Source organism: Antechinus flavipes, chromosome 5 (genome assembly GCF_016432865.1).
Source record: "Antechinus flavipes isolate AdamAnt ecotype Samford, QLD, Australia chromosome 5, AdamAnt_v2, whole genome shotgun sequence".
NCBI classification, from domain to species: domain Eukaryota; kingdom Metazoa; phylum Chordata; class Mammalia; order Dasyuromorphia; family Dasyuridae; genus Antechinus; species Antechinus flavipes.
In genome coordinates, this window is record NC_067402.1 from 184,494,498 (window position 1) to 184,520,549 (window position 26,052).

Genomic DNA, 26,052 nt, shown 5'->3' on the forward strand with positions numbered 1-26,052 from the left:
AAACATTTTTAAGAAATTTAGCAATGAAAAGGACAATAGGATGATAATTTGAGAGAATAACAGTGTCAAGGGAAAACTTAGTAGATTAAGAGAGTGCTGAACACGGTTGTTGGCAAAAAGGAAGAACTTGGTAGGAAGAGAGAGAACAAAGACAAGAGCAAAATAAAATCTTCAATTTAAAATCACAAGTTAAAGATTTGTCCCTGGCAATAAGGGGTCCACCAAGAGATAAAATTAGGATAAGATGATATAGTGGATAGATTGAGAGGAGGGGAACCATTTTCTGGTATGAAAGTACCTATCAGATTGGCTAACATGACAGAAAGTGGAACGTGACAGAAAAAATGCATACCCTGGCATGATTTGTATTCCTCTGCTTGATGTAACCACCTTGTGTATTTTTAGAGTTATCCTTTTTGTATTTTTTAGTACTGAACCAAAAATAAAAATTTAAAAAGAAAGGCTTTTTTTAACCAAATTATTCAAGATATCTTATTTGTTTCCTCTTTCTTTAAAGAAAGTTTTATTCTACCTTTTAAAAAAATCATTCACTGTCACTTTCAAGAATTCCCTTGCCCTCTACCCAAGGGAAAGCCTTCCTTGTAAACAATATGTTCAAATAAAGTAAAATAAGTCAATATTGGCCACATCTGAAAATTATGCCTCATTCTACATCTATATTGTACTTCCTTTTTATTAAAAAGAAGGAGGAAGACCATCACTCCTCTGAAGTCACGACTGGATATGTTATCTATCAGAGTTCTGATATCATTCCTTGTTGCTTTCTTTTACATTTTTGTGGGCAGCATGTAAATTGTTTTCCTGGTTCTACTTATTTCTCTTGGCATCAATCACTCAGGCAACAAGCAGTTATCAAGTGATTTGGTTCATCCAAATGCCAAATTTCTCAGAATTCTTCATATCTGTGATTTCCTATGCTATCATTCTCCAACAGAGGGACACCATATTCTTTCCACTTCTTTGCTACTACAAGAATTTCTGCTAAAAATGTTTTATATGTGTGAATCTTTTCACTCTTTGATATCCTTGTAGAATTATTATTATTACTTAATAATGTATAATTTAATGACTTTTTTCTACTTTAAGTTTCTTTAAACAGCCTAAGCAGTCTTATAAAGAATGACAATATGATTTATGTCTAGATGTGCTATGGTTCGTACTTTGGCTCCAGGAAAAAAACAATTTTTCCAGTGTAAAAGAATGAAAGGACAATTTGTGACCCTCACTGTTCCAGGATTAGAAAAGATTTTAACAATGTGTGAGATACAAGTGTTTGTTAAAATGCCATATGCTAAGCTTAAAAATGAATCAATTATAAAGGAAAATACTACCCAGCACCAGCCCACTGGTAAGTATATTTTCTGTACTAAGGTGAATGAAATGACTTTTGAGAAACAGTTCTCCCATATAATATAAAAGTTAAATAATGCTGTTTTATGAACATTGTAGAAGAAATTCAATGCACCCTAAAATTGGTTTTTCTCTATCCCAAATTGAACAAAATGGGATTAAACAAATAAAGTTCACTGCAAAATATCCATAATGTAAGAAGTGGTTTCCAGACTATATTCTTAGCAGTACTTAGCACAGAATTTTACATGTAGTAGGTGATAAAAAATTATTTTTGAATTGTATTGATTGAATTGACTTATAAGTTTTAAATGTGTTTTCAGAATGAACTGTATGAGAGGTTCTCATGTTTCAGACATCCCACTTGTCTCATGATTGACTCTTTTGGGTTCTACAACATAAAGTGAAAATGTGAATAACAATATGAATAAACACTCCCACCAAAAATCCACGCAGGTTGAGCTATTTGTTTTTGTCAAGTGTATGGTGATCTTAAAGGAAAACCACACTAAAATACCAGATAATTACTTCATTATTTAATTTATTTTACTTTAGGATGACGTAGCTAATGCAGATGCTATTGCTTCTTCTTTAACGTGAGAGTGGCAGAGAAAGGGTTTGGAGCCAGAAGTGAACAAACAATAATGATTGACTAAATAAGGATAAAATGCTTACATTCAAATTTGAAGAGATGATACATGTGTCTTCTCTGATCCCTGTCATCATCAAGGTCCATAGAGTCCAATTAGATAAAACATGGGAGTGGTTCCATTATGTCTTGATAATATTAAGAAAAGAATAGAAAGATAAGGGGGAATACATTGGTGATAGTGAGGGGAGAAAAAGAAAAAGGAGGGTTAGTGAAAATTATCTCACATAATGAAGGTACACAAAGGGATATCAATATAAACAAGAAGAAAAGAGAAGACAGGAGCAACTGATTTTTGAACTTCACTCTCATCAGAACTGGTAAAAAGAAGAAAGGATATACAAACACAAACAGAGAGAGCTGGGTTCAGAAATATATTTCACTCCACAATGAAATAGGAGACAAAAAGAAAAGGGGAAGGGGGAAATAGAAAGAGGATCAATTAAGGAAGGATTAGTCCAAGCAAAGAAAATTCTTAGGATGTAAAAAAATATATTTATAGCTATTTTTGAGGTGGTAAAGAATGGAAATCTCAGGAGGTATCCATAAATTAGGTGATGGCTAAACAAATTATGGCATGTAAATATGATGAAATACACTTGTGCTGAACTTTTATCATTGTAATTACTGAATAAGATTCCAGAGAACTCATGATAAAACATGCTATCCATCTTTTGATAGAAAGGTGAGGGAAGCAAAATTCAAGATAAATATTTTTTAAGGACATGGCAAATAGGGAAATTTATTTTGACTTACTATATGCATGTGTAATGGCTTTTATTTTTCTTGGAGTATCAATGGGGTTTCAAGGAAGGGTGGGAAGGTAAGAAGGCAAATTTTGATTTAAGAAGTGAAGAATACTACATAGCAAGTAGGGATCACATGGAACTAATGACCCCAATAAGAGGTACAGACTGGCAATGACTATATTCAAGAAGAGTTCAAATATATTTTTCAGTAGCATACAGAATAAATTATCAAGTTAAACTCAGAAAATTTGGGGCACATCCAGAGTCTCTGGGAGTGATTTAAAGGAGGTCAACTGTTGAACAAGCAAATTTCTATTATTTTACAAATATTTTGGAAATAGATAATGTCAGTGATATGGGATATTATCATTTTAGATAGTAATAAATTGTAAAGATATATTGACAATGACTGAAGGTGAATAGTTTAAATGACAAATCTTTTATTCATGGAGTAGTTCTTCATTCTAATCATTGTCATAAGAACTGAGATGGGGAGCTTAAAAAGACCTCAGAGAACAAACAAGCCATCAGTCCAACTCTTTTATTTTAAAGATAAAGAAAGTGAAGATGAAGATAGTGAAGAAAGGACCTTGACCAAGGTCACAGGATGCCAGAACCAATGCCATCACACCCCATAATTCTTTTCATCTGGTGTCTAACATCTGCTACATTTGTCCTCATTTCAGATCCAGAACAGACACAAAAAATACAAACCTTTCAGTCCAGTGTCTTCATTCCTTCTCAATTTCCTGATAAACCTATGGATGGGTCTTCTCAAAGTGGCCATTGTGTTCAGACATTGCAAGAGAATGATCCCTGGTGGATGGCAGATTTGTATTCAACACAAATTGTAGACTCTATTTCAATAACCAATCAAAAAATTTGCTGTCATGAACAGATAAATGGAGTTAATATTTTGGTGGGAGACTCACATGAACAGAATGGAAAGTTGAATGCCAGGTATGGATTTTGCTCTACCTTTTCAAAGTGGATGAAATGGTAATGGGCTTCCTTATCACTTTTTAAGCCCTATTATTTGTGAGGGCAATTTTTCACATCTTCAAATAAAATGAAAATTTTAAGGTAATGAAATTGATTCTAACATAATACTAAGCATATTCACTTTTTGGGGGCCATAGTCTGTCTTCTCCTTCTCTACTTCCTCCTCTCTCTGATAAATGTTTGAGACAATAAAGCAAAAGAATTTTTATTTATTTAAAAAAGATCTTGGAACCAAATCAATGTCCAAATATGATATATTTGAATAAAACAAACAAACAATAAAAACAAGTTGAAACTGGAAGATTGAACTGACCTGTTTAGGGTGGTGGATTAGAAGTAAGGCTACCAAAAAGTTAATCCCAAGGATATTCTTCATTCAAAATTTCATTAATCCTGTTCCTTTTCTGTTTATAACCATTCATGCATAATATTCAAGAAATATTCATTTAATCTTCTGTTCATTTATTGGATTAGTTATTTCTTAGTAATGGAAGTATTTATCATGTGCCTACTATATGCTTAGCAGTAAATATATTGATCATTGTTAAAGATATAATATTTAGAAGAAAGTCATCATTAGAAGAAAAATCATTTAGCCTTTGTGTGAAGACTTTCAGGGAGTAAAGAATGCCTAACTTCCAAGGCCACTTAATCCTATTCAATAGATTACCTATTTGTTGAAATGCTCCTAAAAACAAACCTAAAATAGCCACTTTGCTTGATATTCCTATTAATACTGAGTTTATTTTATAAAGGTCAAATAAAGCAAGTCTAATTCGTTTTTTATTTCTTTTATTTATTCGTATTTCCAACAAATGTCCTCAAATTTCTTTCAGGTCAAAAATCCCCAATTCTTTCTACTGACTCTCAAATGATATTATTTCAATGCTCTTCTTCTGAAGAATCTTCAGTTTACCAATATCAGTTTTAAAATATGACAGCTGCTCATAACCTTAAGTGTGGGTTGATCAATAAGAGTACAGCAGGAGTTTAAACTCTCTAAGTCTTGGACACAATACCCCCTCTAATGCAGCCCAAGATGCACCCTCTTTTGTAGCTACAATGTCACATGGAAATGCTGCTTGATAAATATATATGTATGTATGCATATATATATGTATATGTGTATATATATAATGGAGTGAGTGGGCAGGAGGTAACCTCTCAATGATAACAGATTTTTGAATACTAGCACAAAGTTTTGAATAAGCTTGATTGACAGTGTCCAATGCCAAAATGGTTCCTGGAGGGGAAAAAAGTATAATCTGAGAAATATTTCAGGAGAAAAAGTTAAGGACTAGCCACCTAATCTAGGAGGAAAGCATGGAATGTGATGTGAAAGTCAGAGAACAATCTCTCCCCATCAATCTAAAAGAGATTTTTAAAAGGATGCTCATATCTCATCAAGTAATGTGGATAGACTTTTCATAATTTCAATCTTCAAGGACTGATCATTTTGGCAGAAAGCCTCTTTTAATTAATAGGAAATAAACAGAGCTAATTTATTAGGCTGCAGAGTTATAATAATAAAAGTGAATAAATTAATCACCTATAGTTGTCATCTGGTATGACCTGCATTCAGTCTCAACATTCTTAGCAAATGACAATTGTGGTTTTTCTTCAGATGTGCAACTATTCCTTCTTTGGGTCCAGGGATGACACAAATTTTCAAATGTGGGAGAATGAAAGGAAGATACGTGACAATCACCAATCCGGGAGGGGAAAAGGTTTTATCATTTTGTAATGTGCAAATCTTTGGAAGACCCTGGGATTCAAATAGCAGTAATTTGGAAACTTCCAATGGTGATTTTTATCCATTGTTACCTATTTCTGGTGATGTCCCAGAAACACTCAAGAATGATAATTCTTCAGCTACATCATATAATTTTGATCTCCCAGAGAACAACTTTGGTGAGTAAATTTTTGTCTATCTAGTGAATCAGTGACATTTTTGTGACTTTTTTTTTCAAATCCTGTATGATTGAGGCAACAGTTCCTTAGAGGTTCTGTGAAAAGTGCATTTTCTTATATCATCCCCCAAACATTCTTCCTTTTAAAAATATTTCCAATCCTTACTTAATTGTCTATTTCTACTTTTTTTACTCCTCTCAGCATTTATAACCTGCTCACAAAATATGAATACATTCTATTTTGGAAGACAATTTTTAGAAAGTGCTCTGTGAATTGTGATGCAGATGAATAGGACAATCATTACCCTAACAAACATTATCAAAAGTAAAAATTATTGAGTGAACCCCTCCATTCTCACATGAACCCATTTATATGTTTAGTAACTAGATATTTTTAAATATCTTTTTATTCTCAATATTTTTAAATCTTTCTGGAAATTTCATCTGGAATATTCTATGTAAGTAATTTGTTAAAACTAATTGTTTCACATGTCTTTTAAACTTTCTAGAAAAGAATCCATGTCCTATTTAGCAAAAGAATGAATTAAAGTGCTGATTCACAGAATGTATCATTGGTTGGCCAATATATCCAATTTTTTTTCATTTTGCTACGCTATTTAGACTGCATTTACCAACAACATTTAATAAACACTTATGAAAGTCAGTAGATATGACTTGTAGACAATCCTTCCAATCCCTGCATCATTTTGCAATTCACCCTAACATCATTTTTCACTTCTCATCTATTACCTTGTCACTATTTTTCAGAAATTGTATATATAGGGATAAAAGAAAGAAAGAAATGGCTTTTGACCAATAACCCAGGACTCCACAAACAAAGTCGAACAGAAAATTATGACTATAATGCAAACGATATTGTGGTCTTGATTTTTTCTTTCCACATAACTTCTTAAAAGAAAATGGTATATTAGTATAGCATATTTAATGAATTATATTATGAATAAAATTTAAAATGATATACATTAGGAAAGACAGTGGATTTTATGTCATTTCTTTAAGATAGTCATAATTATCTTGTCTCTGAGTAAAGGAACAATTTTTCTTTCTAATAATAGAGCCTTCCCTTTACATCTGAGGGTTGATTGAATTTTCTTCAAATATCTCATCATTTCAGCTCCAGTGCTATCAGAGGGAAAACCGGTCTTCCAGTCCAGCATCTTCAGTTTCTCTGGGTCTCCTGAAAGAGCTGTAGATGGGTCTCTATTCAGTGATTTTGAAAAAGGCACTTGTATTCAAACAGATCGAGAAATGAATCCTTGGTGGATGGTAGATTTGGGTTCTACAGAAATCGTGCAATCTGTGGCACTCACCCCTCGGAATGACTGTTGTACTGAAGAATTACGAGGAGCATTGATTCTAGTGGGGGACTCCCGTGATGAAGGAGGGATGCCCAATAACAGGTTTGAAGTTCAACTTTATCTCTTTAAAATAATCTTAAAGATCAAATGAGAAAAGATGGGTAAAGTGCTTCTCAGCTTTCAAAATTCTATGTGGGTGTTGACTAATATTATAAATGAGAAGAAGTAGCATAGTAATAGTTCTGCCATATGCATTCCCCAAAAGCACCATACTAAGGAGAATCACACAGTAAAAACCATGGTTCTTTTGGGAAACTGGGATTAGGGGTATAATACTCTAAAAACCTAACCTCACACATACACACACACACACACACACACACACACACACAAAGAACCTTAAAAAAAACTCCAAGTGAAAACAGAAGGACTGAGAAAAGCTCTCATCAGTCCCCAGCTGTCACTTGTCTCATCCCACCCGTGTTCCTCCTCCTACTCTTGCTTCTCTGTCCCCAACCCCCATCTTTGAGATCTCTGTCCCCTTCCTCCCTTCCTTGCCCAAGTTCTCTGGCCCTTGGATTTCTGCCATGAGGCTTTGCCCCTGCCTGCCATCACTAGGGCTGCTGTTCCCATTTCTGCCCTCGGTTCTTGCCCCCTCTCCTCAGAAAGGCTACAGCCTGGGAGAGTGCAGCTTGCTAGGGCTGGGGACCTTGTTTTGAACCCACCACCCAGAGAGGATAGCCTGCTAGAAAGGGCCTCTAGATATTTGTCTAAACCCTTTGATTTGAAAGAGCTTGGACACCCCTTCAGCAGAGGCAGGGCCTTCTACTTGTAGATTCAGAATTTGAACCAGAAAGCTTGAATCTGGGCCATTGCTCAGAAGCAGAGGAAGAAGCAGCTCCATGCTGTCATGTTTGTCAGGGTAGCTTGTCCCTTAACAGATTCATAAGAGGTATTTCATTGCAGCAATCCCAAACACAGAAGAGACCTGATTATTGTGCTTCTAATCAGATATCTCAGATGAAACCTGGGAAATCATGATGGCAACTAGGTGGAGACCTCAGGTCTTCCAAGAAGTGCAAACACCATTTGCCAGTCTGAGCCATGCCCAAAATTCTACCAGCTGGCTGCAGCCAGTGATGCTCAGGCTTTCTGCAGCCTCCCTACTCTACCGCAGTGGGTGGGGAACACCTAGTGCTGTGCAAAATTTATCTTTAGACCTTCTACAGCTAACCCTGTACCTAGAGCTGTCACTTCTTAGCAGGACACTTCCTTCCAGCCATCCAGTCTTACCAAACACATCAGCCTGTAGTCCGTGTGTAACATAAATTTGTTACTCACCATAAGGGTCTTTGTGCCTTCACACAAAGGGGAGAAAATCCTGCCACCATTCCTATTGAGTCCAACACTCTCAGCTGCTATTGTTTCTTCTCCTTTCCAAAGGAGGGCTTTCTCACAGGGGCTGGTCAATCCTACTGCACCTCCCTCATCAATCCCACTGCTCACAGCAGCACTTCCAAATGTTTTCATCATCCCTGAAACCTTCCATGTCTCCCTCTGCCTCACCCTCTCAGCTGAGAACCTTGTCCCACATTTACAAGAAAAATTGAGACCCTCAGCTGTAAGCTCCCACCCATCCCCCTTTCCTCATCCCATAGTAGCCATACTCCCTCTGTCCCCATCTCCTCCTTCACTCCTGACTCCCCCCGTGAGGTGCTCCCCCTGCATCCAGACCCATCTCCACTTGTCCTGATCTCTCTGATCTCATAGTCTTCCCTGAAATTGAAGAGAGAGTGAGTCTCCAAGGACAGGAGCTATCTCTTTTTTACCTTTGTGACTCCAATGCCTACCACAGAATCCGACACGTGGGAGGGGCTAAAACAAGTCATGGATTCATTGAAATGCAATATCCTTATAATTCTGGCACTTGACTCCCTTCATACTTTTCTTAGCTAAGGTCTACTAGCCTTTCTTGTAAGTACCTGATGGTTGACGTGAACAAGGTTTCACATATAGCCAGCAAGATATGCTAGGATAGAATTAGGGAGGTGGAGAATAGATGCTGTGCTCAAGAAGTACTCACCATTGCTTCCATGTCTTGAATGTCAGAAAGAAAATCTAAAATTAAACAAAAACTGTGTTTAAGAAAGGAAGATCCCAGTAGCTGTGCTTTGGTGAATTGAAAAAGGCAGAAGCTAGAGGTGGAGATACTAGTTGGAAGACATTTATGATCATCCTCTGAGGGTGAAGTAGCCATAGACCACAAAGGAACCAAAAGCTTTACTTCCATTGTGTTCCAATCAACAGTTATTTTACCATATCTACTATATCTTGGCAATGTGCTCAGGGCTAGGGATCTTGAGCTAGTGTGGAGGAGAAGACCAAAAAATTAAGTGTGGGAAGAATAAACAAAATTTAGTGACTAGCAGCAGAGGCTGCATAGAAATTAATGAAAGGATATGGGATGAGAGAAAATTATTGTACATATCATGGGTATTCTAAGGAGATAGTGGATTGGTGATGACACTTGCAGCCCAGGGAACAACTTTCTGTGATGTTCTTCCTCACAAGACCTTTGTTTTATTTCCAATGTATAAACCTGGTTTAATGTTAATCTGAGGACCTTTCTTAAAATAAGTAAGGCAAAGGATTAATCATCTTTGACCTCTATGCAGATGTTTTCATTCAGCACATTTGAATCTTTCCAAATTAAAATATGGTTTTCCTTCAGATGTGCCATCATTGGTTCCTTGACCCATGGAAAAACAGAGTTTTTCAGATGTGGGATGATGAGAGGAAGATATGTGAGTGTTGTGAACCCAAAGAGAGAAGAAACATTTCTATCTTTCTGTGAAGTAAGAGTCTTTGGAAAAGCAAACGAGTCAATTTCTCCTGATCTTCCAACACCCAGTCCTGAATCTCAGCTTTCAACGCCCAATGCTAGCAATGCCTCAGACTTAATTGGTGAGTTTATAAATTTATAACTATGTAAAATTAGAAAGAAATGGCACCTATATATCACATATCAAGGTCAAGAAAACCCCAAAAAGGTGTCACAAAGTCAGATATTCTTTCCTCATAATAGGGACCTCAGTAACATAATCTATAATTTCTTCTGTGAAAGATTCACAGTTGAGAATGTGATTCATGTAAAAACTGAGTTCTTAATCTAAGGTCTAGAAACTTTTTTTAAAGATGTTTAGAAGTTTATATGTCAATATAATTGTTTCTTCTATGTGTTTTATATTATGCATTTTAAAACGTTACTCTGAGAAAAGGTTCGGATATTGTCCAGATTTCTCCTGCTCCTGTGAATCTGGGAAACCTGCCATCAGAATGCTGAACTACCTTCCCATAAGTGTAATCCACTACAACTTTGCCCTTTGATATCATCCTCCCTATTCATTGGCATTTTATCACTATTCTTTAGGATTTTTAGCTGTAATTTTTGGAGTGCTCAGCCCTACATTCCATTGCTGATAAATGTTACTCTTTGTTCTCCATATCCCAGGCTAGTTGATATGTCTTCAGGTCAGGACTCAGTAAAAGTCCTACATTCTTTATTGATTTGGGATATAAAAGGGGGATTGTGGTAAAAATGAGATGTTCATGACATTCACCCAAACTAGGTCCCTGCTAGCTCCTAAGTATATGGAGATTACTGATTTTTTTTTCATCTTCCAATGCTTCAAGATGGATATGTGACTCCCCTCTTCACACAGTCAGCATCTTTGAATCTTTCTACATTAAAGGATGTAGAATGCCTTTTCACAAGAATGCCTTTTCATTAAGCCTTTCATCTTCAGTAATGCAACTTTAGTCTCCCTCCCCAGTAATTAAATCCAACCAGGGGACACTAAAAGACTATTAAAAAGTATCTATAAGATTTCAGGAGGCATAAAAACATTCAAAGATCCTGTACTTCTTATATGACTCTTCTGTAGATCACTCGGGAAAATACACTGGGCTCTAAGATCACATCTAAAGTCACAACGGGTAGGTAAAAAGCCAAATCCAACCACTCCAAACCCAAGAATATAAGGTTTTGTTAACCCCGTTTGCTATTCAAAATTGCTATCTTTAGAATAAATGAAAGTCAAAACCACAATAAGACAAGGATCACAAGGAACTAGTGATATCAACAAGGGGAACAGACTGAAAATTAACAGGATCAAGAAGAGTTCCATATATACTTCAATAACCTTTGCAAAATGGATTATGAAGTTGCAAAATCAAAAATTAATACCTACATTAGTTTGTATTCTTTATTAATTTTAGATTAAGAATTGCATCTATTCAGTGCAATCTAATCAATAGAATCAATAAGATCAAACAGACCTAATAATTATGCCTCAGTAAAATTTGTAAAAATTTGAGTCTTTATTCTTGTGGCCTAACATCTGAACACAAACTCAAAATCTGGCTTTTTGCTGACTATAGAAGAGGTTGAGAGTAGGGAAGGAAGATAAGTCAATCTTGTCCTCCAATGTTTGCCCATTCTCTCTCTCCATGACAGTCTTAATTTAGTTTGCATCACTAGTAACTTATGTAACCAACTCTATAAAAGACTTGCTTTATCAGCTGTATCTTTGATTTGTCCTGGGTCTTTTCATTGGCAAATGCTAAACTTGGCTCATAAAGAGATCATGTTCAGAACCTTGGACATAAGTATTTCTTTATCACAGATTTTGATCATAACAAAATTAAGCTCAAGAAAGCTTTGGGGAACATTTGGAGCTTCTGAGGGTGATTTGCAAAAGGTCATTCATGTTCTTCCACAACACTCCTCAAGATTGCTGTTGTAAAGAACAGAACCCTGAAATAGATAAGAACAGCCAAAAGAGGTCCTAAGAGCAGGCTCAAGACAGGTTTGAGATCTTATTCTCTATTTTCAAAAAGAGTCCTTGTAACCCAACTGTTTTGGGGGAGTAAGCCCGGGACAAGCTGCCACTGCCCACTGCTTCCCTAGTTGGAAGCTAGTCCAAGAGTAGTGTTAGAATCGGCACTTTTTTAATTTTAAGAGAGAAGAATCCTTTGTTTGACAAGTCTCAAGAAAAGTTCCCAAGTCAGACATATACCTATACAGAAGCAAGAGCAAGCTTTATACTTTCATTCTGGTTCTTTACACCTCCCTTCAAGGCTCAGATTGGTCCAAATTGGATTTACAGTCTGAGTTACATTTGGTCAGATTTACAATCCAAGTTACAATTGGTAGGATTTATAATTTGAATTACAATTAATTGGATTTACAATCTGAGTTATGATTGGTCAGATTTACAATTTTCTTTATTCACCATATGTTAAAAGGCGTGCCCTGTCATTGACACTAGCCAGTTTGGGCCAGTTTAGGCCTAGATCCCTTTATCAGTAATTTTATCAGTTCTTTGACTCACACAGTGACTGCTTAGAGATATCTTAACAAGATATTTCACCATTTTCTTCATTCTGTTTTGACAACATCTGTGGAAACCTAACTTCTCATACTCCTCACATTTTTTTCTAATAATCCTGATCTTTCTTGACATGTACCTTCCATCTCCCAAACATTGATCATTTGAATGAAGTCTCATTAATTTTTATCCATCTCTGGTAAATTTTTTCTTTTTAAGAAGATTCCCAGTGATAAATAATAACATAGTGAACTTGGATGAACATTTTAGGAGCAATTGTTTGGGTTTAAGAAGAGAAAAAATTTGTGAGGGGAGAAGCAAGTTGTGCCGCCTATATTGCCATGTGTGCCTGTTACACCAAAAGCCATAGCTGTTGTAGCCAAGTTGTGCTGAAAGACAATTTAACTTAGTGGATAAAGAGTCAGTCTCCACAAAGCCAAGATGACCTGGATTCAGCAAATCATTTGATCTCACAACGTCCCAGGAAATTCTCTAAAACTCTTAAATGGCAGAAAAGTAAGAATCCATTTTAGTGGTAGGATATTTCTTTCCACAGAGTTCCTTTAACTAAAGAAACTAAAGGCCCAATCAATATCCCTTTCCCTTCACTGACTTAGATTAAGTATTAAGTGCAGACACATGAAGGAAGGCCATTTGGGTTTTTTAAAGAAAGAGTAGAAAGAAATTTGGAATATATAGGTAAATCAATAAACAATAAAATACAACTATAGTTGAATTGACTATCTACAAAGAGAAATGAGTAAAGAATAAATGTTCATGTGGAGGGAATAGTCATGGTATGCTCTCTACTCATCCCTATTCAAGTTTTAATTTTTTCTTGTCAGTGATTTTTAAAAATTTTAAAATTCAACTTGATCAGATTTACAAATGACAAAAAGTTGAGAAGGGTAGTCAATAGAGTAGATGACTAAATCAAGGTTGAAAATCTTCCCCTCAGGCTGAAGTACTGGAAACTAATAGTTGACTTCTATGTTTAAGAGTTACTTTACAAAATTGAGGTCCCCAGGAAAACTTGTACATGGATGTGTTTCTTCTATTCTACAAATGTATAGAGAAGCCAAATCAGTAGAATGTGTTATATAGCTTGTGGTCATTGTAAGTATTAATAGTTCCTAATGTTAAGAATGACAATTAATAACTATTCAAGTATTCCTTTTGTCTCTCAAGTTACTCTTCTTTTCCTTTGACTCACAAGATCTGAGATGAAGAACTTTTTATCCTCATGTTTTCCTCCTCAAAGGATTTAGAGTCAATCCAACCTCTTCACTTTGGAAAGGAGCAAAAAGAGGCCCAGAGTAATAAAAGGTCTTGTCCAAGGGCTTACACTTAGTATGTGTCAAAACTTGAACCTAAATCCAAGATCTCTAAATTCAAAACCAGCAATCTTTCCAAAACACAAAGCTACACCCTCACAAATATTATCCTGAAGGATGCAATTGTCACTTGGTCTCTAACCATCTATTCTCACTTTTCTCATCTCTTCAGGTCCATTATTGTCAAAACAAAGACTGACCTCACAGTCCAGTATCTTCATTCCTTCCCCGTTTCTTCAAAAACCTATGGATGGATCTATTCAAAGTAACTATTGTGTTCAAACCCTGCAAGAGAATGATCCTTGGTGGATGATAGATTTGGGTTCAACACGAACTCTAGGATATGTGTCACTTACCAATCGAAAAGATTGCTGTCCTGAACTAATAAAAGGAACCCTGATTTTGGTGGGAGACTCACCTGATCAAGGCGGAAAATGGAATGCCAGGTATTGACCTATGCCTTCTCATTTAAAAGCTGATAAGTTGGGAGCAACTAAGTGGCGCGGTGGGTAGAAATCCAGCCCTGAAGTCTGGAGGACCTGAGTCCAGATCTGGTCTCAGACACTTAACACTTCCTAGCTATGTGACCCTGGCAAAGTCACTTAACCACATACTGCTGATGAGTTGGTAATGGAGTGAAGAATCACTTTTCAAATAAGATATTTCTTTTTGTCAGAGATAGTTTTTAATTTAATATTTTTATTTTCCCTACTTACATGTAAGACATTTTTTACATTTCTTTTTAAAACTTTGAGTTCCATATTCTCTCTCTTTCTTCCCCTCTACCCCCATTGAGAAGGCACGTATGAAGTTATGCAAAACTTTTCAATAAAAGTCAAACTGTAAAAGAAAAATCCTCAAGAAAAGTAAAGTAAGAAGAAAAAGTATGTTTCAATCTGTGTTTAGATATAATCAGTTTTTTCTCTGGGTATTGATAGAATTTTTCATTATAAGTCCTTAATTATAGTCTTGGATCATTGTATTGCTGAGAAAAGCAAAGCCATTTATAGCTGATCATCTCACAGTATTGCTATTATTATATACAGTATATTTCACTTTGCTTGAGTTCAAGGAGCACTTTCCAAATTTTTCTGAGAGCATCCTACTCATCATTTCTTGCAGAACAATGATATTCCATCATAATTACAGAGTATGTTTAAATAGGGTGTTTCTGAAACTAACTATACTTATAGCTGAAAAGAAAACTTTAGACAAATGGAATTTGTTAACTCCTTGGTACTCACAGTCTGTTTTTCTCTTCTCCTCCTCGCATCAATCCCCCTCCTTTACATATCTTTAAGAACATAAAATCAAAGCATTAATTTTTTGCTAAACTAAGCCCTGAAGGATACAAGTGGTATATTTGAGTAAAATCATTTTTCATTTTGTTGTTAATCTTTATTTTAATGAATAGGAAATAAATGGAGCTTAAATATTAGGCAGCAATGGTAACCACTACTGCCTAACAACACAAAAGGATAAATAATTCATCTTTACTTTTCTTTCTGTCTGCACAGCCAAAGTAAAATCACTTCAATCCTATTGCAATTAATAATATTATTTCCCTCCAGATGTGCAATCATCCCTTCCGTGGGTCTTGGGATAAAACAAGTTTTCAATTGTTCAGAAATGAATGGCAGATATGTGACAATCACAAAACCAGGGAAGGAAAAGGTTTTATCATTTTGTGATCTGAAAGTTTTTGGGAAAACCTTGAATTCAAAAAACAATGTCTTCTATGATTCCTCTTCCACCTTATCACCTACTTCTGATGATGACCAACAGATAATTAATCATGATTCTAATAGTTCTTACTATAATTTTGATCTCACAGAGAACAACTTTGGTGAGTATATTTTTTCACCAGAATGGATCAACCACATTTTTTTGACTTTCATTCCTCAAATCAGATATTATTAAGGTAGCAGAATTTCTAAAAAGTTTTATGAACTATGCCTCTCTTCTAATTGTACTCTTCCCTTTAAAAGTAATTCCAATTTCATTCAGTCTTCACACCACATTCTATTTCTTTTCTTATTTCCTCTTCTCTCTCTAATTCCTTTTTCTACTCCTTTCTGTATTCATATCCAGCTGACAAAATGGGAACTCACTTTTATTGTAAGTTAGGTTTCAGACAGAATTCAAGGAATTGTGATAAGTATGTTGAGGGGGATTAATACAATATCCATCATCAGAACCATAAAATGTTTAGTAAGTTCTTTTCTCCTATGGACTCTCTTATATTTTAATAACTAAATATTTTAAATATCCATATATTTTCAATATTTTTTAGTTATTTTTACTTCACATGAAATATTTGATGTAGAATTGGCTAGTATTAATTGACTCTTTCCCCCCTTAATGTTTCTAAAGGGAACCTATGTCCTTTTTAGTAAAAGAATGAAATAAATGCTCACTTGCATAATGGGTCCATTGGTTTACAGAATTTATCACACGCAAAAAAGCCTTTGATTGGAATGGTAGTTGGACTGCAGTTACCAGGAAAGATAAATAAATGTTTATGACTGTCATCACATGCAACATAGTTTACCTTAAAAATCATTATGAGCTTCTAATTGTATGAGCTTAACAAATGCAAATATCAGAATGAAGGATGCAGAAAATTGCCTTTGGTCTCTACAAAGAGAAATTGAATGTTGTCATGTAGATTTGGCTTTTTCTTTCCACATTCCTGCTTAAAAGAGAAAGATATACATTAGTATACTAGGTATATTCATGTAGGACATTTTGTTGGGTTAGATTGTAAACTCATAAAAATGAAAATGATATATAATAGCAATGTCAGTGGGTGGTGAAGTGTTCTATATCATTTCTTTAAAGTGGTAGTCATTCTTTTGTCCCTGGATTTGGGGACAACTCTTCACTCTATTAATGAAGTCTGCAATTTGCATCAGATAGTTGATTGACTTTTTTCCCTCATATGTCATCATTCAGCTCCAGTGTTATCAAAGGGGAAACCTGCCTTCCAGTCCAGCATCTCCAATCCCTTTGGATCTCCTGAAAGAGCTGTAGATGGGTCTCTCCTAAGTGATTTTGATGAAGGCAATTGTATTCAAACAAACAAAGATATTAATCCATGGTGGATGGTGGATTTGGGTTCAACAGAAACTGTGAAATCTGTGGCAATCACCCCTCGAAAAGATTGTTGTACAGAAGAATTATATGGAGCATTTATTCTAGTTGGGGAATTGCCTGAAAATGGTGGCATTTTCAATTCCAAGTATGAAGCTAAGTTTTATCTATTGAAAGTAAAATGGGAACAGACTCTTGCATATAAATAGAAAGATATGCTAGTATATAACCAGACAGGATGTTGGAATCAAGAAGTACTCACTATTATGTACAAAATTAGAATGTTAGGAAGAAAAGCTATGGCTGGGAGTCTCATTGTCACTATGTAATCACAGTTAGGAAAATTATTTGCTAAGAATTGTTTTTTGAGAAAGGAAGTCCCTGCTAAGTGGCCTTGGGTGAACTGAAAGAACCAGAGCCTAAAAGTGAGTGATTGATTAGTTGAAAGACTGTTTATTTTGATCCATTTAGGAGGTATTCTGAGCATATACCACATAAGATACAAAATGCTAATTCGATTATATTCTGATCAAGAGTCACATTGAAGTGTCTACTATGGGGCAATAATTTGTTTGGTACTAGGTGTCCAAAAAAAGTTCAAAAAAAGGTAACTTCAAGACATGTCACAGAAAAGGAATGATGTACAAGATTTAGTGATTAACATCACAGATAGTAAGGAAGTTAATTGTGAATATAAAGGGAAAGAGAAGATTTTACCTAATATGGGTACTGCAAAAAGATGGTAGATGATGCTGTCATTTACATCCCTTTTTGTGATGTCATTCCTGACAAGACTTTTTATTATTTCCAGTCTACAAACTTGTTTAATGTTGATCTCTGGACATATCTGAAAATAAATAAATCTAGGGATTAATCTCTTCTGCCAAACTCTTTGTAGCTCTTTTAAATTTGGTTTTTTTAAAATTTTGATTCTTGACACATAAAATATGATTTGCCTTCAGATGTGCAGTCATTGGTTCCTTGAGCCGTGGAAAAACAGAGTTTTTCAGATGTGGAACAATGAGAGGAAGATATGTGAGTGTGATCAGCCCAAAGAAAGAAATATTTCTATCTTTCTGTGAAGTAAGAGTCTTTGGGAAAACATCAGATTTCATCTCTCATGGTGACCTACCTGTCACTCCTCCTGTCACTTCATTACCTAAGGCTAATGATGACACTGCCCTAACTGGTGAGTATTTTCCCTCATAATAAGTACTTCCATAACATAGTTCCTTCTGTGAAAAATTAATAGTTGAGAATATAATTCATATAAAGTCAAAGTTCTTAAGGTATTTTGAAATTTGTATAACATTATATTTGGCTAGATTTAAATGTCTTTGTCTTTTAAATAATACATTTAAAAACATTACTCTGTGAAGAGGGTCACAGATTGTCCAGTCTGCTCATACTCCATGTAAAACCCAGAAATTTGCCACTGGAATTTTGAGTTCTTTTGCCATAGCTTTCTGTCACTATAGTGTTGCCCTTTAATATCATTATCCCTTCTTCATTGTCACTTTCACTTTACTCTGTAAATTGTAGTTCAGTACAGTATAGTTCAGTACAGTAGTTTACTACTGTAATTCTTAATTAATTACAATTTCTATTGAGATACTACTCCCCATCACTGGAAAAAATGTTTCTAATCTTTAAAGTGAGGTTCTTTGATCTCTATATCCCAAAGTATTCAATATGTCTTCAGGTGAACCATTAAAAGTCCTATAATATGGGGATACTTCATATGCAAAAGTATGGTTAAGATCACAGTTAGATTTTTATGACTCACTTCTCCACAGTAAAAAATCTACAAGTACCTAATTATATCAGGATGACTAAATTCCTTTCCTTGGCCATCAAGTCAGGATGGATAGAGGTCTCCTCACAATGTCAACAGCTCACTATGAGTCTTCCTAATGCTGGGGATATAAACAAAGATATATTTAATTTGTCCTTCCATCTCCAGGTTTCTCCAGTAATTAATCCCAACCACAAAAAATAGCCCTAAGTTAGATTTCAGAAAGCATTAAATAGACTGGTTGATATTCTAGTTGCCATCAAAGGTCTTTGTACCTCTTCTATGATTTTTCTGTAAATCACTCAATAAAATATATTAACCCTAAAGTCACCCCTCAAATCAGTCAGAAATGATTAATTACAATTCTAACTACTGAAAAAAACAGGGATTTGAAATCATGGCATCTCCTTTGGCATATAAAATTGCTTGCTTTGGAATATATGAAAACCAAAAAAATCATCAGGCAAAAGTCATGTGAAGCTAGAAACCCCAACAAGCTGAAACCAAAATATTCAAGAAAAGTTCAAAAATATTTCTCAGTAACACATGCAAAATGGATTATAAATTAAACTCAAAAAAGTTTGGGGCAACATCTATACTCTCTGAAGGTGATTTGCAGAGGGGCATCCATGTGTTTCCACAAGACTCTGACTGTTCCATTGTCAGGAGCAAAGTCCTAGGAGGGATAAGAAGCAAAGAGAATCTGAGAAGAGGCCCCGGACAAGCCTGAGACCTTGCTTCTGTATCTAGCACATGAACCTTCCTTTTCCCCCAGCAATTTAATTAGAACTTGATCATTTGAACCCAAGACTCACTGATTTTCATCCATTCCTGTTAAATTTCATCTTTGTAGCAAGAATAGCCAATAATAAAGGATTCTCTGTGGGACTTGAATGAATATTTTAGTGGAAAATTTTGGAATTGACCCAGAGATAAAAGTTGGGAGGTGAGAATAAGTTAGGTCTACTTTGCCATTTGTGTCTGCTACACTGGGAGGCAATTGGGCTATTGGACATAGAGCAAGTCCTCACAAAGCCAAGGACTCCTGGGATCAGGTCTGACCTTTATTGGCTGGGGGCTCCTGGGCAAATCACTTGCAGGAAACTCCAGAATTCTTAAGTTGCAGAGAAATGCCAACCCATTAATGAGGGACGTTTCTCTCCACAGAGTTCTTTAACCAATACAATTTAAAGTCCAGTCCTTATCCCTTTCTCTTCACTATGATATAGACTAATCATACAGAGTAGATACATGAAGGAAGGCCTTTTGGTTATTTAGAAAATGAGGAACAGATGAAATAGATAGGTAAATAAACAAACGTTAAATTACAAATGTTAATTATTTAATAACTATCTACAAATAGTGATGGTTAACGAATGAAAATTCTTCTCAAGAGATTGTCTACCTTAGGCTGGCCTCTCTTAAACCTTTTCTGCTCATTTTTTAATATCTGTTTTAAATATGTATATATACATGCATACTTAAATATAATAAGTTAATCAATATGCAAATGACTAAAACGAGATTAAAAATCTTCCCCTAGAACTGGAGCACTGGAAACTAGAAGTTAATCTCTAGGTCTCCAAGAGTGCTAAATTGAGATCCCTAGCGTAATTTGTGCATAGATATATGTCTTCTTTTCTACAAATCTATAGAGAAAGGTCAGGCCAATAGCATATACTATATAGTTTGTGTTAACTAATAGATCATAAAACTGAGTGACATTACTGCCTATAACTACTGATTATTGACCCATTTTAGAAATATTTCTTTTATTCCTGGACTAACTCTTCAACATGAAATCACAGATTCTGAGATATAGAGCCAAAGTCCTCAATGAATTTAAAGTCAACCCAATCTCCTCACTTTGTAAAGTAGGAAGGAGGCTCAGAGTGAGAAAAGGTCTTATCCAAGATTTCACATATTTTATATATATATATATATGGTTTAAGAGAGGCCACCCTAAGGTAGACAGTCTCTTGAAAAGAATTTTTATTCGTTAACCATCACTATTTGTAGATAGTTATTAAATAATTAACATTTGTAATTTAATGGTTGTTTATTTACCTGTATACCACATATATATAAAAAATATGTGAAATCTTGGATATTTATATGTATATATATATATATATATATGTATATATCAGATCATGAACTTGAACCTAGGACTTCTAAATTCAAATGGTCCCCTAGGATGCACTTGTCACATGGTCTCTGACATTTATTCTCACTTTTCTCATATCTTCAGGTCCATTACTTTCAGAACAAAGACCAACCTCACAGTCCAGTGCCTCCATTCCTTCCCAGTCTCCTCAAAAACCTATGGATGGATCTATTCAAAGTGACTATTGTGTTCAAACCCTCCAAGAGAACGACCCTTGGTGGATGATAGATTTGGGTTCCACACAAACCCTAGGATTTGTGTCAGTCACCAATAGAAAAGATTGCTGTCCTGAACTAATAAAAGGAACCCTGATTTTGGTGGGAGACACATCTCATCACGGCGGAAAGTGGAATGCCAGGTATTATTTAAAAATTTGTGGATTGGTAATGGATTGAAGAATCACTTCAAATATGACATTTCTGAAGATAAATTTACATACAGCAAAATGAAAATATTAGATTAGTGAAGACAATTCTGCCATCATCTTCAGCATATTCCCTTCTTGGTTGCTAAATTCTGTGCTCCCCTTGTCCTCTCTTTACTCCTCCTACTTTAGATGTGTCTGGATCCATAGATTCAATGAAACTTTTTTTTTAACTCAACTAGGACCTAAAGGCCAAAAAATTATATCCAAAAATGCTGTTTTCAAGAAGCTACTTTTAATTATTAGGGAATAAATGGGGCTAAACTATTGGGCAGTAAAGTTGTGGTAACACCAAGAGATAAATAATTCATATTTTCTTTTTCTCCTACACAACTCATATATAAGCACTACTAAATCTTTATTAATAACAACATTGTTTCTCTCCAGATGTGCAATCATTCCTTCCTTGGGTCTTGGGATAAAACAGATTTTCAATTGTGGGGAAATGAATGGAAGATATGTGACTATCACAAAACCAGGAAGAGAAAAGGTTTTGTCATTTTGTAATGTGAAAGTCTTTGGAAAAGCCCAGAATTCAGACAAGAATGGGTTCTCTTCTACCTTATCATCTACTTCTGGTGATCATCAACAGATAAACAATCATTTTAGTTCTTACTATAATTTTGATCTCACACAGAATAACTTTGGTAAGCATATTTTTCCATGACAGTACATCATTTCATTCACTTTGTTTGCTCAAATTCGATATTGTTTAGGTAGCAAAATTCCTAAAAGGTTTTGTGAAATGAGTGCTCTTCCTCAGATGCTATTTCCTCAAACTTTTTTTAGTTTTAAAAAATATTTCCAATTCTTACCTTCTTTGCTAATTTTTTTTGTTTACTGTTTCCTCTAATCCCTTTAATTATTCCTCTAGGAATTCATATCCAGCTCACAAAATATTCTATCTTCTTATTGTGTGTGATCATGTAAATATCAAGATATTAAAAAGCAGAAAATTGCTTTTGATCTGCATAGCAGATCTCCTTAAACCAAGCAAAAACAGATAAATGTGAATGCTCTGCAAATCATCATCTGAGCTTGATTTTTTCCTTTCCATGTTCCTGCATAGAAAAGAGAAGTATCTTAGTGTAGAATATTATTAGATTATATTGTGAACTCATAATGAAAGACTGGTTTTTAATAGCAATGGCAATGGTTAAAGTCTTAAGTGTTCAATATCACTTTTTGAAAGTAATAGGACTTTATTGATCCCCTAGTTGAGGAGAAAACTAACTTCATTATAGTAATAAAGTCTTCACTTTACATCTGAGGGTTGATTGAATTTTCTTCAAATATCTCATCATTTCAGCTCCAGTGCTATCAGAGGGAAAATATGCCTTCCAGTCCAGCATCTTCAGTTTCTCTGGGTCTGCTGAAAGAGCTGTAGATGGGTCTCTATTCAGTGATTTTGAAAAAGGCACTTGTATTCAAACAGATCGAAAAATGAATCCCTGGTGGATGGTAGATTTGGGTTCTACAGAAATCGTGCAATCTGTGGCACTCACCCCTCGGAATGACTGTTGTACTGAAGAATTACGAGGAGCATTGATTCTGGTGGGGGATTCCCATGATGAAGGAGGGATGCCCAATAACAGGTATGAATCTCAACTTTCTCTCTTTAAAATAATCTTAAAGATCAAATGAGAAAAGATGGGTAAAGTGCTTCTCAGCTTTCAAAATACTCTGTGGGTGTTGACTAATATTATAAATGAAAGGGAGTAGCATAGTAATAGTTCTGCCATATGCATTCCCCAAAAGCACCATACTAAGGAGATTCACACAATAAAAACCATGGGTCTTTTGTGAAAACTGGGGTTAGGGCTACAATACTCTAAAAACCTAACCTCACACACACACACACACACACACACACACACACACACACACACACACACACAGAACTTTAAAAAAAAACAACCTCCAAGTGAAAACAGAAGGACTGAGAAAAGCTCTCATCAGTCCCCAGCTGTCACTTGTCTCATCCCACCCGTGCTCCTCCTCCTACTCTTGCTTCTCTGTCCCCAACCCCCATCTTTGAGGTCTCTGTCCCCTTCCTCCCTTCCTTGCCCAAGTTCTCTGGCCCTTGGATTTCTGCCATGAGGCTTTGCCCCTGCCTGCCATCACTAGGGCTGCTGTTCCCATTTCTGCCCTCGGTTCTTGCCCCCTCTCCTCAGAAAGGCTACAGACTGGGAGAGTGCAGCTTGCTAGGGCTGGGGACCTTGTTTTGACCCCACCACCCAGCCAGAACATGGCCTGCTAGAAAAGGCCTCTAAGCTGTTTGTCTAAGCCCTTTAATTTGAAAGAGCTTGGACGCCCCTTCAGCAGAAGCAGGGCCTTCTACTTGGAGATTCAGAATTTGAACCAAAAAGTTTGAATCCGGGCCATCGCTCAGAAGCAGAGGAAGAAGCAGCCCCATGTTGTCATGTTTGTCAGGCTACTGCAAATTCATTAACGGTACTTCATTCCAGCCATCCCAGACACAGAAGAGATCTCCTTATTGTGCTTCTACTCAGACATCCCAGATGAAACCTGGGAAATCATGATGGCAACTAGGTAGGAGACCTCAGGTCTTCCAAGAAGTGCAAACACCATTTGCCAGTCTGAGCCATGCCCAAAATTCTACCAGCTGGCTGCAGCCAGTGATGCTCAGGCTTTCTGCAGCCTCCCTACTCTACCTCAGTGGGTGGGGAACACCCAGTGCTGTGCAAAATTTATCCTTAGACCTTCTACAGCTAACCCTGTACCTAGAGCTGTCACTTCTTAGCAGTAACTCCCTTTCAGCCATTCAGTCTTATCAGACACCTCAACCTGCAATCAGTGTGTAACATAAATTTGTGGTGGATGCCAGCAGACTAGTTTCATAATTTTTCCCAACTATTTAATAACATGTGAATAGGAACAAAGGGGGTGGATGGAAGAGAGAATCCGAGGCTGGGTTTCACAAGGCGTGATGACGGGTCATATAATGGAACAATAGATAGATAGTTGCAGTGGTTCACTAATGAGTAAAGTTAGGGGAGGAAGGATGGCGTGGTGGGGCAGATGGCTGTGAAAGAAAAGACAGATATTAGGACTGGAAGTCATGGCGAGGGTGAAGAAGCAGACTGATTTCGTAAGGCATAGGAAAAAATTGAACAGTAAAAAATTACAATCAGATAGAGCAATTTTTGAGCTCATGAACATAGCAATGAAACAGTTATGGCAATATTCATGATCAAAGGTATGAATATCTCTGTGTGTACTGAGATGGAGTGGAAATTTAAATGAGGAGAAATAGGTAGATTGTGAAAATAGAACATTAGGTTATTTCAGGAAAAATCATGGAAGTCCCCTAGCATGAGACCAAAATTTGTAGTAGAGAGAAAAGCTGTGAACTAGGTCCTGAATTTAGTGAGGAAGTGAAAATATCTTAGCAGATGATGATGGCCCCCAGTCTGGATTACAAACTTGAATGTCATGAAAGTCAAAGGATGGGCTGATGAGTTCTGATAGTAGAGGAAAATCTAAAAGTGGTTATTGGTAGAAAGGTGTATCCCAATTCCCCATCCATGACCAGTGAGTTGGGGGAGGATACGTAGGAATGAGAGTGAAATCAGCACTGGAAAAGGCCAAAAAAGCTGTGTTATTAAAAGCAAGTCAGGGCACAGTGAATACTAGAAGATGGAAAGAGTTACAAATGAAAAGCTTGAAGAAGAAAACAAGTTTACTATTATGGAGCAGAAAGATCTGGAGTGAGAAATTGGGTGGGGAAGAATTTTGAAGGAAATTAGAATAAGAAAGTAGAAATTTGGGGATTGGTAACAGGGTTTATACACTAGCAATAAAAGGCTCAGAAGGATCAGTAGAATGGGAACAGTGTAAGGAGGTGGGATTATATACTGAGCAGTAAATCCACAATTATTGCTAGAGAGTGGTACATTGAAGAATGAAGATGATTAGCTGATTCAAGGTTCTCCCTAAGGAGCCTGAGAGGCCCAGAAGGCACAGCTTGAAGGTCCTATTGTCTCTGGAGACTCGGGTCAAGAAGTAGGAGGTAACAGAGGTAGTAGATAATTAGGTTTGTCCTTTTGAACACTGGAGAAAGCTCTGGATGAAATCTCACCCCAAGAAGGTATTAGTAATGTCTTGGTGAAAAGAAGTCATAGGCAGATGGCTGGCTTTAAATGAAACAGAACTGGCAGGACTCCCTGGGAAGATTCTTGATAGGAAGAATATCTAGAACAGTTCAACTAGGATTTTTCCCCCCCTGAGGAAATTCGGGTTAAGTGACTTGCCCAGGGTCACACAGCTAGGAAGTGTTAAGTGTCTGAGATCACATTTGAACTCAGGTCCTCCTAACTGGTGCTCTATCTGCTGCACCACCCAGCTGCCCCCTCAACTAGGATTTTAAAAGACCTTGAATTCATGCCTTTGAAGAGTTGGGTCCTTCATTGTTTTTCCTTAGAGGAACCGACCAGCAGGAAGTTCCATCCCCTTCCATCCCTTATACAGAATATAAATGTTTTCTAAGCACAGCAAGGTTATTATTAGTTAAAGAAAAGCATACATTCTTTTGCAAGCAACACCTACTTTTGTAACTATGTTTTATGACCTCCAGATATTTATATATGATTGTCAAGGTCATATTGGTTCCCTGGAGTCTGCTAGCTCAATTAAAAATAAGATAACTGTAGAGACTGATCTGGAACTTCTTAACTATAACACACAGCTGTAGAGGCTGTGAGAACCAATCACTCCCTTAACTTCTCAAAGTGTGTTGTAATACACATAAGAAAGTCTTATTCCTCTTTTCACCTGAGGATGGAGCTCAGGAGAAAGCAGGAGATGAGAAATCTTCAGTTCCTAGTCG

The 26,052-nt window shown here is 36.1% G+C and overlaps 1 protein-coding gene across 1 annotated transcript in view; it reads left to right on the forward strand.

The window, feature by feature from the left end:
- Positions 1-26,052, forward strand: part of LOC127538664 (uncharacterized) — a 91,288-nt gene that overhangs the window by 31,702 nt on the left and 33,534 nt on the right. Inside the window, exons 4-8 of the mRNA XM_051962429.1 lie at positions 1,164-1,369; positions 3,456-3,729; positions 5,396-5,682; positions 6,817-7,102; positions 9,732-9,964. Coding sequence (XP_051818389.1) covers positions 1,164-1,369; positions 3,456-3,729; positions 5,396-5,682; positions 6,817-7,102; positions 9,732-9,964 — 1,286 coding nt within the window. The remainder of the gene's footprint in view (positions 1-1,163; positions 1,370-3,455; positions 3,730-5,395; positions 5,683-6,816; positions 7,103-9,731; positions 9,965-26,052) is intronic.